We start from the raw sequence: 12010 nt of genomic DNA, 5'->3' as shown, positions 1-12010 counted from the left end.
ATGGAGCAATATTTTTTACAGATCTGTAAAAAGGACTAATTTAATATATTTGTTTACTAACGCACTTAGCACTGTAGCAGGCGCGGGCGGGAGTATGCTGGGGCTAGAGATCGCGCTACGGCGCAGGTTGTACTCAGCAGACAACAGCAGCATCTCTTGTACATTTCTCATCTCCCCGGCCAGACCCCTCAACCCCCATCTATGCTGTTGCCTGTCACCGTCACGTAATTGCTTCGTTAGATATCAGCCGGGATTGTTTGAACAGAGAATAGTAACGCATTTCTATCATGTTCTGTGTTGAGTATGTTTCCTAGGTAAAATACTCCTTGTTATATAAATGCTTGAACGCTATTTATATAGGTACTTACTAACCGATTTTACTGAATTTTTACATCGACATTCTTAGTGTCCCTAGGATGAATATATAGGCCTAATTATTACTTCGAAAATTAAATGTAATCAACTGTTCTGTGTTAACATTGTTTTATGACAGCACAACCGTATGTTTAATAAATTTAACCTCCATTTTCAATTTATTTACATTAGTGTAAAACCATAGTATAGAGTAAGCTTGACAGTAACATTTCATATTCAACATTTTCTGCAATCGCTGTTGAGAGTAAAAAAATATGCAGATAACAAAATTAAAAGTGTTAATAAAAATATACTTTTAACTGTACAGTATTAGATTTAAAAGGCAAAGTTACTATCTAACTTTCACTATAAAATTTTAAGACTTTTATAAAACACATCTTAGATGTCTTTTCATAGAAGTAGCCTTCTCAGATCACGTATATACATTTTCTTGATCAGAAAACGAGGCAAAATCAACTATGGAACAAAAAATACTAGACTGGTGTAAATTAGTATGGCCATAAATATACACTTTTTGACAGATTTTCTTGATCGTGGTAACAAGCAAACTCAACATTGGCGTCAGAAATATAATTCACTTTGAATCAGAGGTGCTCATATACATGGAAAGGCTACGAAATTGCATGCAAAACCGTGGGTAACTGCTAGTTAGAAATGAATAAAAATATTAAAGAATTACCTTAGATTTACTGAAGCACTGCATTACCTGCTACATCCCAAAGCTTGAGCTATACAATTTTAGGCAGTTTATATCATATGTAAAGTTGTATTATGATGAAAAGTTCTAATAAATAAACAATTGATAAAAGTTGAGATACCTATAAGTTAATAATTTTTTTCCAGCTTATTACCTCCACCCATGCTCACGTTCAGACCCCAACATCAACCAGTGTCTCACATATGCCGCAAACCATCTTGCCATGAACTTCAGGAGAGGTAAATAGACTAGTGAAGAAATACGAGTATCATTGATTGGCAACAAGTACACAATAGACTAGCAAATGATTGTATGATGTATGCAAATAAGTTAGACATGCAAACGTAAAAAAAATCATTAAAATATGTAGAACAAATTTACTGATTTTTGTTCTGCTCTGAATAGTTTTAAAATTGTGCTTCCTCTCTACTTTTAGCAAGCATATGATCTTTAGTAGGGTGAATGGTTTTCTTTGTTTTCATGTAAAAACATGCTACTGGAAATATTAAAATGATTATACTATTTTTGGGTTTTGGTAAATACAAGTTTTAGCTTTGTATAAAATACTTCAAAAAACTTTTCAAAAGGTATTACAGTAATTTACCACAAATAATGTTTATTCTTCAAAAAAATAAGAGCATTTTCAGATTTAGGATGACAAAACATTTCTATCTTTATTGGTTATAATAAGTAAATATTAAAAGCTGTCATATCAAACAAAAGTTATTGTATGTTTAATAAATAAAAGCATTTAAAAGTATATCTTATATTATCCCCTACGAGAAATGGACAAAACACTTTTGTTCTCAGATAAAAATGTCCATCAAAAAAAGGAAAGCTTAATTAATTTTCTTGTGCTCAGAGCTTAATGCCTTAGTATTCACTAAATTTCATGCTTATAGATCAGTAAGAAGTGCCCACTAGTGTTGTAACAGTCTTGAATGAATGAGTAAACCCATTTGAATATCCAATGCTATATTATAGCAATAATCAAATAATTTATTTTTTTTATTACTGAATAATTATTTTTAGGTAGTAATGATTAATTTTATACAGTTTTATAATAATTTTGTGTAGATCAGTATATTATTTGAAAATACAACCTTTTTCTATGTTTTTGAAACTGGAAATACTCTAATAGTCTATTCAGAGATATAAATTAGTTTCATTGTTAAGTTTTCCAGTATCATAATAATCCCATATCTTATTTTATTTGCCATACAACTTTATTGTTTTAAAGGGTTGCTGTAAAAATGTTCTGATACATTCTAAATCTCTTCAAGTTATTATTATATTCAATGTCATGAACTGTTCAACTAAATTGATTATTAATATAAAATATAGATAATAAATTTAAAATATAATAATAAAAAGGTATTATTTTCAAAAAATTATATTTATATACCCACATAAGACAAATTGGTATTATTCAGCTTTAATTTTTTGAAAATACACACAAACACACACACACACACACACACACACACACACACACACACACACACACACACACACACACACACACACACACACACACACAGTTTCATGCTGATTGCTATCCTAATACATAATTACATAAATCCTCTTATAAACAATGAATTATTAAAAAACTTATTATTACCATAATACAAAAACACATACACACACACACATAATGTTACATTACTTTGACTGGAAGAATAACACACTAAATGTTTTTATTATGGTAATAAGTTTTTTAATAATTCATTGCTTATAAAAGGATTTATGTAATTAAGTATTATTATAGCAATCAGCATGAAAGTAAATTATGTTTTAGTCATGTTGCAATAATGTTTCTAAGAATAGAACAAACACAGGCATCCCAGAGTTGGGAGTAACGGAAGTGGAGCCCATCACTATAGATGAGATCAATCTGGCACTGGGTGCAGGGCCTGACGGTTACAGAGCAACATTCCGCAACATTGAAGCTTATGGTGTAAGCAATCTCACCGTCACTGGAGTTAGGTGAGATATTAACTTCTGTTGGTTCATTCAAGCTTATTGTGTAATTCTGGTTGAGAGTTATCAGACTGTTTCGGTATTTTTTATTTTGTAATTACATTCTATGCAACTTCTGTGTTTTACTAGTATGTTTAAATCAAAACACTTTATTTACTGGAATTAATCCACATTAAGCTAGTTGTAGCTGAGAAGGATATCTGAGTTCTGTCTTATGCAGATTTTACTCAGGAACATAAATTTATAATATAGTCTAAATATGGATCAAAGTAGTTTAATATATTTAATTTATAATATGAACTGTTTTGGACGAGTAATGGTTAAAATCATTAATGAGGAATGTAATAAAAATTATTTGATCAACCCCTTCTATTGTAGTGAAATATGATATGAGTGTATGTAGGCATAGCTAGACAGAGCACTGAGGCAATGGAGTCACAAACTGTGTGCCCGGAATAACTGGAAGGGATTCCCACACCAATTATGAATACCTCTGGAACACTTGTTCTTTTAAACGCAATATGTAGCTGGATGTTGTATACTTTCCAAACCGATTTAAAAATTAAGAAATAAGGTCCTACTATAAAGTGGAAATGTGTGTTTGTTTGTAACTATGTCTATATCAGGAGTTTCCAAACTTTTTGTTTGAGGGCCAAACTAAAAGTTTGCTAACAGGCCAAGCATTTTCACATGTATTTTATTGAGAAAAAAATATGTTTAAATTCAAAAACTCAGTACCAGGAGTCGAAGTACAACTCTAACTGGACCAATATAGTACGGTAAGTTCCTAAAGGAAGCTATTAAATATTTCCATAAAACATAAATTAATTTACAAAATTTAAAATTCTTTACATTTGTTGACAAAACATTAGTCATATTTTCTGTTGAGCCATCGCTTACGTTTATTGTGTGTGTGTGTGTGTGTGTGAGATTTGTGCATTTTTTTTTTTTAACATTATCAATCCATCTTTCATCAAACTTTGACAACGCTATAACCAAATAGATATTGTATGTTCATCAGAAAGGTTCATTCTACTTGTAACTTACAATTTTGGTGTTCAGATCAGACCTGAACACTCTACAGTTTCAATTGGCCTTTTACATACCCAAAATCTCTGTGAGGGCAAACTACCGCAGTGCTGGAGTTCTCATTATGGTCCAAGCTACAGGGGGTGGAGACTACTGGGGCGAGTATGGTGAGTCACACTCAACTTATCTATGTAAATATTGTACCAATATTCAAATTCATATCATACTTACTTGTTAAAAGTGTCGGTAATAGCTAATTACCAAGTGGGTTGTTATCATGCTCAAAGTATGTTATCATTCAGCATCATTAAGGCTTTGACTCAGTAGGTTGACACAGTTTCTCCTTTGCCTGCCACAGAGGATATAACAAATTCAGTATGATAGCCTGCACGACCTCTCAAGAATGAAATAAACTGTAGATTTGAAAGTTTGCACCTGCGCAAAGTCTGTTATGCGACATGTGGTGTGGCATACTCCTACTACCTTATTATATATACACATAGGTAGTGCATTTAAATGGGGCAGCTGTGTCGACTCTGGCCTGTGTGCCATCGTGAGTTTGGTGGTCCACCTAAAGGAGTGCTACCATCGATTACTGAGTCGCTCTCCTCCTCGTTTGTATTCTCTCAGTCACCATCAAACTTAACGGTGTGCTGCTCTGTCAGCTCTGTGCCGATCGCCTCATGCTCAAACATATATACATGGATCTCACTAACATCACTGGTGACTGCTCTGGTAGTAATGGCTCCAATTTGACTTTCACATTACTATGTTTAGTGAATACTGTACATGTTACGAGCAGGGCAGTAAATGCGTTTAATTTTCTCTTGATAATGTCTTGAGTTAATTAATATACTTGGTTCTATCGATTGATACTTATCTTAATTTCCCAACTATTTCATAGTACATGTGCAAGAGAAATATGTTTTTTTTTTAATATCCCTTACCTCTTAGACTCCATCATCTTGAAGACAAAAACATTAAGGCCGGTATCGACAGTGCGAGGCTGCTCGCTGCGAATGCCTCGTGGCGGATGCTCGGCTTTGCCTCGGACTGTGAATACCGGGGTTGCTCGCTATGAGGCGTTCGCGTCACACAATGTGAGGCGAGTCGTGTGCTTGTCGGTTTTAGAGCAGTGCTCAAAGGTGCCTCGCTCCGAGCTGTGCGTCAAGTGGATACCTGCGCTGTCTGCCTCGCACCATACAAGACAATTCTGCACTGCAAACCAATAAACCTCCACAACGAAACTGTCATCATGGATAATTATGGTATGATCAGACAATTAGTGGAGTGTTAGAAACCAAACGTTTACTGTGGGACTCGAAACACCCTGAATATTATAATAAAAACAAGAGAGAAGACTTGTGGCGCGAAATATCGCAGTCAATGATAACCGATTTCGATAAATTTTATGATCCACCAACGGGATTTACGTCGCTTTTCTGTTGTTTTTTCCTAATAATTGTCGCCATCACAACAAAAGCAGCGGCAGGAACTTGCGCATTTCTAGAAAAAAAAAAACATATTGTTCTGTCTTCACTATGAATGCGGGTGGTTCGCGTGCTCGCAGTGAGCATTCGTGGTTACAAACTAGCTGCTAGCTGAAGAGCTCGCCCTGAGGCAGATGGCACGAGGCATTCGCAGCGAGCAGCCTCGCACTGTCAATACCGGCCTTTATGTATGTAAATTTAGGTAAACCTTTAGGTATGTAAATTTGTTTGTGTAAACATGGACTTGATTTCTGGACTATCAAAAACAAAATTATGTTGGTATTCACTGACAACTTGAGAACATAACACACACACAACTGACACTGAAAACATAAAACTGCCATTATATTGAAACCTTAAGAGTTATTTAAAAATTAGTAAGAATTAATGTTACATGTTATTGCTTACCATTTGTAAAAATTATGTAATCAATGTTAATAGCCTAGAAGCCGAGAGCCTATTTACATTTTATAAGCACAGTACTTAGTTTTTTTTAAATTGATAGAGGAACTTTTCAAAAGAAATAATTTAATTATTAGCCACAATAATTTTGATGAAGGTCAAAATATTTTTTAACCTCAACCGTTATAAGGGTTAAAACGGTTAAAAATAAAATACAGTAATTTTTTTAGATCATATGTTTTTTGCATACCTTAATTTTATCAATGCCAATAAGAATCTAATAATTAAAGTAAATGCTTGTTTTCTGATTATAGACACCATTTTAGGACAAACGAATGACATTAATAAAAATTGTTTATAGACCAGAAAATATTTAAATAATAATTCAACTATCCTGCTATTCCTGCTTTATTCCAAATGAATTTTAGTGTAATTTTTAGATTAAGAGTAAGTGTTGTATAGACCTACAACATGGTTTGCCAATTCATGTTTCAGGAGGTGTACGAGCTAAAGTGTATTTCCGAGCCAGCCCTCTAGAGATCAATGGCCAACAGTTTCTAAGACTGGAGGACCTCAAGATGGACTTCAGTGCCAAAGAGCTTCAAATGGGGATAAAAAATGTGCACAATGGCAATGCTGTATTAGGTAAATTCAATAACTTACATAGTATATTTCATGTAATTTAACTATATCTGCATACTATACGAAATTATTGTTTCTAAAAATGAATCAGAAAGGGAGGAGACATGTAAACAGTTAATAAATAATGCTTTCAGTACAGTACAGCTTAGATGATTGGATGTCTATTACAGTAATTAGATTGAAGGAAAGGAGGGAATGTGAAAGGTTATCAAACTTCCTACATCAAGAGGTGTTCCCCAGGGCTCCATACTCTGTCCTACTCTTTTCCTGATCTGTATCAACGATCTTCCTGTAGGTACTAAGTCGGCCAGGGCCATTCTCTACGCCGATGACACATCTCTTTTGCTGTCCAGAGACTCCTACTGTGGAAACTCTTGAACAACTGACTTTTGTTGAAGCGAACAGTTTAGTGCAATGGTTTGATAGTAATCTGCTCACAATTAATTCATTTAAAACCCAGTTTCTAAACTTTCACATTTCTGAAAAATCCGCTCCTGATTTTAGATTCTATCTAGATGAAATTCCTATCTACCCCATTAACAACACGACATTTCTTGGACTGACCTTGGATGATAAGCTAAAATTTCACAACCATATTGAAAATGTATCCAACAAAGTGAGCTCAGGAATATTTGCCATCCGCACCTTAGCATAATTATCTAACTCTGATGTTCTTCTTTCTGCATATTACGGACTCATTTACCCGCATCTCGTCTACGCTCTGCCCATATGGAGGTGTGAGAACAAAGGGACACTGTTTCTGTTCCGCCTACAAAAAAGAGCGATCAGAGTAATTTTTCAATTAACAGGCATCAGTCAATCTTATAAACCGATTTTTAAGTATTCCAATATTTTTACTTTTCCATGTCTTTATATTTATGAAACTTTATCTTTTCTAACTCAATACATTGAACATTTAAAAATTCCTCATAACCATCAGTATAATTTAAGAATTTCTAACAACCTTCAAGTCCCTGCACATCACAAAGCTTTCCGTTCCAATGCAATTAATCTGTTTAACAAACTCCCTATGCACCTCAAAACAGAGTCAAACCATTTAAAATTTAGAAAAAAACTTAAGGCATTTCTCCTTGATAAAATGTTTTTACAGCGTCCATTAATTCCTGACTGACGGCTAATTGGACAACCTGGTAGTTTTATAATATCTTAGAGTTCAAGTCATTTTGGTTATTTTATTGACGATTGTAATCTGTTGTAAGAAGTTATCTAACATGACCAATGCATGTAATTGTGTTACTTTGGTTGAATAGTTATTGAGTTATTGACAGGAAAACATATTTTCAATGTAAAATATATGGTGTTGAAACAGTTTTTAAAGAAATTAATAACTGACTTGATTAGAATATAGACAATTATTCTTTTACCTAAAAAGTAAATAATATATTTATAAGTTTTGTTGTAATAACATTTATTGCAAGATTAATTTTAAACCATTTAAAAATTATTACCATACATAAAAAAATCACTAATTTTTGTAATCGTTACAGTTATTATCCTGATCAATTGCAGTACTTCCACAAATTTATAAATTTAATTTATACTGCCATCATTTATACTTACAATGTACCCACTACCCAATAAAAAGTCAAATTCTTCGATATTTACCACCCAGGGCACAAGTATGTGGCGGCACCCCCTAACATGGCTCATAACATGGAGTGTGTCGAAATTGAACAATTATTCAAGTGTGTAGTGAGTGTCACTGAATCACTCTCCAATATAATTTGTTTTTAAGTATTAATATGCATAAAACATATAGAAGGTATCAGATAACATTATGAATAACTACCAAATACTTTTATTTGACTTAACGTTGTTGAAAAATACACTTCTAATACAATGTGCAGATGGTCTTAAGTTTAAGGAACAGCGTCAACAATGTTTGATACTTTTTATAGACTCAATCAAATATTTTAAACTTGTCCTTTCTTGCCTTTGCTGCTAAAATATCTTAAATAACGTCTCTGACATTAAACATGCAAAATAATCATTTGCAGTATATCTGTGTGGAATCATGAGAAGTGTGCAGGGCAGTGGCTAAGGATTGTTATCAAATTTATAGACCTTTTGGTTTTAAATTAAATTTTCACCATTTCATGCTGCTCTTTACAGCAACATCAAAACATATTTTGTATCTTAATTGCTCTTTATTTCTTCAAAAATATCTTGTGGATAATGGTTAGCCAATAATTTGCAGCATTCATTCAGATAATTTTTCATCATTGATCCTAGGTTTCACATAATTTTTAAACTCACAATATGATATTACCAAAATTAATTTTCTAGATTTGAAAGGGAAGTAAATCTGTTGCTCATCTCTGCTGACAATTTGCCGATGATTTTATCTAATTAGACAGTATTTCATCACCTGTTGGCTGCTTATTCCTAAATCATCAGCATTTCTCCAGGCATTTTATGTATTTTCCTTGGCCTTTTATTGATCTCCACCACCGAATCCTCACATATTTTCAATGATTTGTTAATGATATTAAGTGTACTATGATAGCATTTTCCTTCAATTTGCAGTACCTTCTATAAATAGTTTATTGCAGGAAGAATTTTAGATACAGTAAACATATGAAACTGGATGTCTCTAATCCATTTATGAGTACTAGAGCTACCCAGAAAGTTGATTACGTTGCGCTCTGTAGCCGCTAGGGGTGGGAATATGGTGGCCATTTTGATGTCAGTGTGTTTTTCCATTCATTGACTATTCAGCTGTGGTCATGAGAGATTGCTGTCGCTCCTTGTTGTTTTACAATAGCAGTTTAAAATGTATGATGCAATTAAAAATCCATGAGTTGTGGACTGTGGTTGGTGACGGTTTTAGTTTGCTAAGCACAATAAACCAATTGAGATTTATCACCAACTCTGTGAAGTTTATAGAGTGATGTGATTACTGAAGGTGGAAAGCGTCAGTGGTGCATTAGGTTTAAAATTGGCCAACTAATGTTCGTGATGACGAACGAAGTGGACATCCAAGCATTGTAAACCGATGAAATTATCTCTAAAGTCGATGAGAACATTAAATAAGACCGTCGATTCACAATAACAGAACTCTCACGTAGTTTTCTTCAAATTTCAAGGAGTTGTGTTACACAAAATTGTTACACAGAAGTTAAGTTGCCATAAATGTTGTGCAAGATAGGTACCAACCACACACAGCAAATCAGACTCAAGAAGTCTTAGCTACATTTAAGTTTGAGTTGTTTCCACGTCCGCCTTAGAATCCGGATCTTGCACCCAGCTACTACCACCAGTTTCCAGCAATGGAAAACTGGCTTGTGACGCAGCACTTTGATGACAACGTGGAACTGATGGAGGGTGTGACTACCTGGTTGAAGACTCTGGCAGTTGAATTTTATAAAGCTAGAATTTCAAAACTAGTTCACCGCTATAAGTTTCTTTTTATGGTGACCTTTTTTTGTGAAATAGTATTTTAGTGTCATTTTTAAATGTATATAATACAATATTTTCTTGTACTTGAATATCTATAATCCCTTTAAGAGTATTACAGCACCTTCACGTATGTCAAATCTTTCTGTAGGTGTGTCTCTGAGTTTCTCAACTAATGATTTCATGTAGTTGATAAACTGCCACTTAACTGAATTTGCTTTAAAACCCAATCTTTTTTCTGCATGTCGCTTCAATGTTATATTTACACAATCTCTCAAAACATTAACCCGGTGCGTTGAACTAGTAGAAACTCTTGAATTGTAAGTATAAAATAGTGTATACATTAAAAAAATCTTGTTGAGAAAAATGTCATTTGCAGAAAATGAAATTTAGACGTTTCTGAAATAATGACAATTATTTAAAGGGATTATAAATTGAAATTAAATTTAGTATAATGAGAGCAAAATACAATCTGTAGCAAGAGAGATATCTTTTAAGAATACATTTGTTAATTTATTGACTTGTTATTCTATCACATCCTCTCACCAGTAGGAAAACCATTATTTTGCATTAAATTTGTACATTTTAAAGTCTTCTTAAGTGTGAATTGCTTGTTTAAGCTCTTGTTTCAAAGTATTTGTATATCATTGTTTTTTAACAAGAGCTCAATTTTATTGATACATAGCTTGACATATGTTTAAATTGAAGATTTTTGTGGATTCCGTCTCCTCAGGACATGATTTCCAACTTCCTCATGTGAACAATCATTGATGAAAAATTTAACTTTTAGGCCTTAAACCGATGTGAAAAGTTTAATTTTTATAATTATAGAATGAACTAAGTAATAGTATTAACCCATTCAGATACTTCTCAGTATCCATAAGAATGGCCAGAGTGCTTTAATTTATCAACCTGGAGGCACTGAGACTTGAGATGAGATTTGATTAAAAAATTCTCGCATAGTCTCGCATGCATAGTTCTTGCATGTTGTAATCCATGCGAGCAATAATAAACATATATGGCATTTTCAGGTTTACAAGGGAATGTTAAGGGGATAACTGAGTCAAGACTCATCACTCACTGCCAATCATTAAGTCATTCAGATCCTTGGTCACAGAACTATTGATATGACCAATTCCTTCTAAATATCAATTGAGATAGCTCTACGTCACTCATACTACACTTATCTCATATTCAACTTAAGCCAACGTCTGACATCTTAAAGAAGTAAATAAAAGTCAAGTAAATAGAAGTAACAGTAATGCAACTGGGAGTGTTGGATGCAATGTAGATATTAATATTGACACCAGAAATTAAATGGGTTTTTTTCTCCAATAAACTATGAGTTATCCACAGAGTTGATGTAGGTAACACGGATAATTGACTTTCATGAATAATCCTCAAAATTGCTGGGACTAGGTGTAAAATAGCCAATAGCTGTATTTATATTGGCTGACAGTCTATTCTTCTATTATTTATTGCAATTTCAACATTTTATCGTATTTAGAAAACATAGTAACAAAATTTAGTAGTTCCAAATAATTAAAACAATGTTTAAACAATCTTAATGTAAATTGCTACTATGTACATCACAGATAACCCACAAAATGGATACATCCTCTGTGGATAAACGTGATTTTGATGTAGTTACTTATTAGGAATAGTAGTACTCGTATATTCTAAATCAAACGTGTTGATAAATTGTCAATCTCTGGTTACAAAAGAAAACCTGTATATTTTCAGAGGCAGCCCTTAATCTGTTCATCAATTCTAATGCTCAAGAGCTGCTGAGGGAGATGAAGCCTTCAATCAAGAAGAAACTGCTTGTAACAATGAGGCATTTCATTGACAATCTTTTTGACAGGATTCCTTACGATAATTGGATCGTTGACTGATTTCTTTCCTCATTTCGTTTACTTTGTACTTTTATTATTTATATCGAAACCAAAAAACATAATTATAGTATTTTTATATAAAA

The 12010-nt window shown here is 33.2% G+C and overlaps 1 protein-coding gene across 1 annotated transcript in view; it reads left to right on the top strand.

The window, feature by feature from the left end:
- The window catches only part of LOC124359143 (protein takeout-like), a 13722-nt gene extending 1712 nt beyond the window's left edge, over positions 1-12010 (top strand). The window contains exons 2-6 of the mRNA XM_046811633.1: positions 1219-1311; positions 2911-3058; positions 4115-4248; positions 6469-6618; positions 11776-12010. Of these exons, the coding sequence (XP_046667589.1) occupies positions 1219-1311; positions 2911-3058; positions 4115-4248; positions 6469-6618; positions 11776-11927 (677 nt within the window). The 3' untranslated portion in view covers positions 11928-12010. The remainder of the gene's footprint in view (positions 1-1218; positions 1312-2910; positions 3059-4114; positions 4249-6468; positions 6619-11775) is intronic.

The sequence above is a fragment of the Homalodisca vitripennis genome, chromosome 4 (genome assembly GCF_021130785.1).
Source record: "Homalodisca vitripennis isolate AUS2020 chromosome 4, UT_GWSS_2.1, whole genome shotgun sequence".
Taxonomy (NCBI): domain Eukaryota; kingdom Metazoa; phylum Arthropoda; class Insecta; order Hemiptera; family Cicadellidae; genus Homalodisca; species Homalodisca vitripennis.
This window is presented reverse-complemented; position numbering and strand designations above follow the sequence as displayed.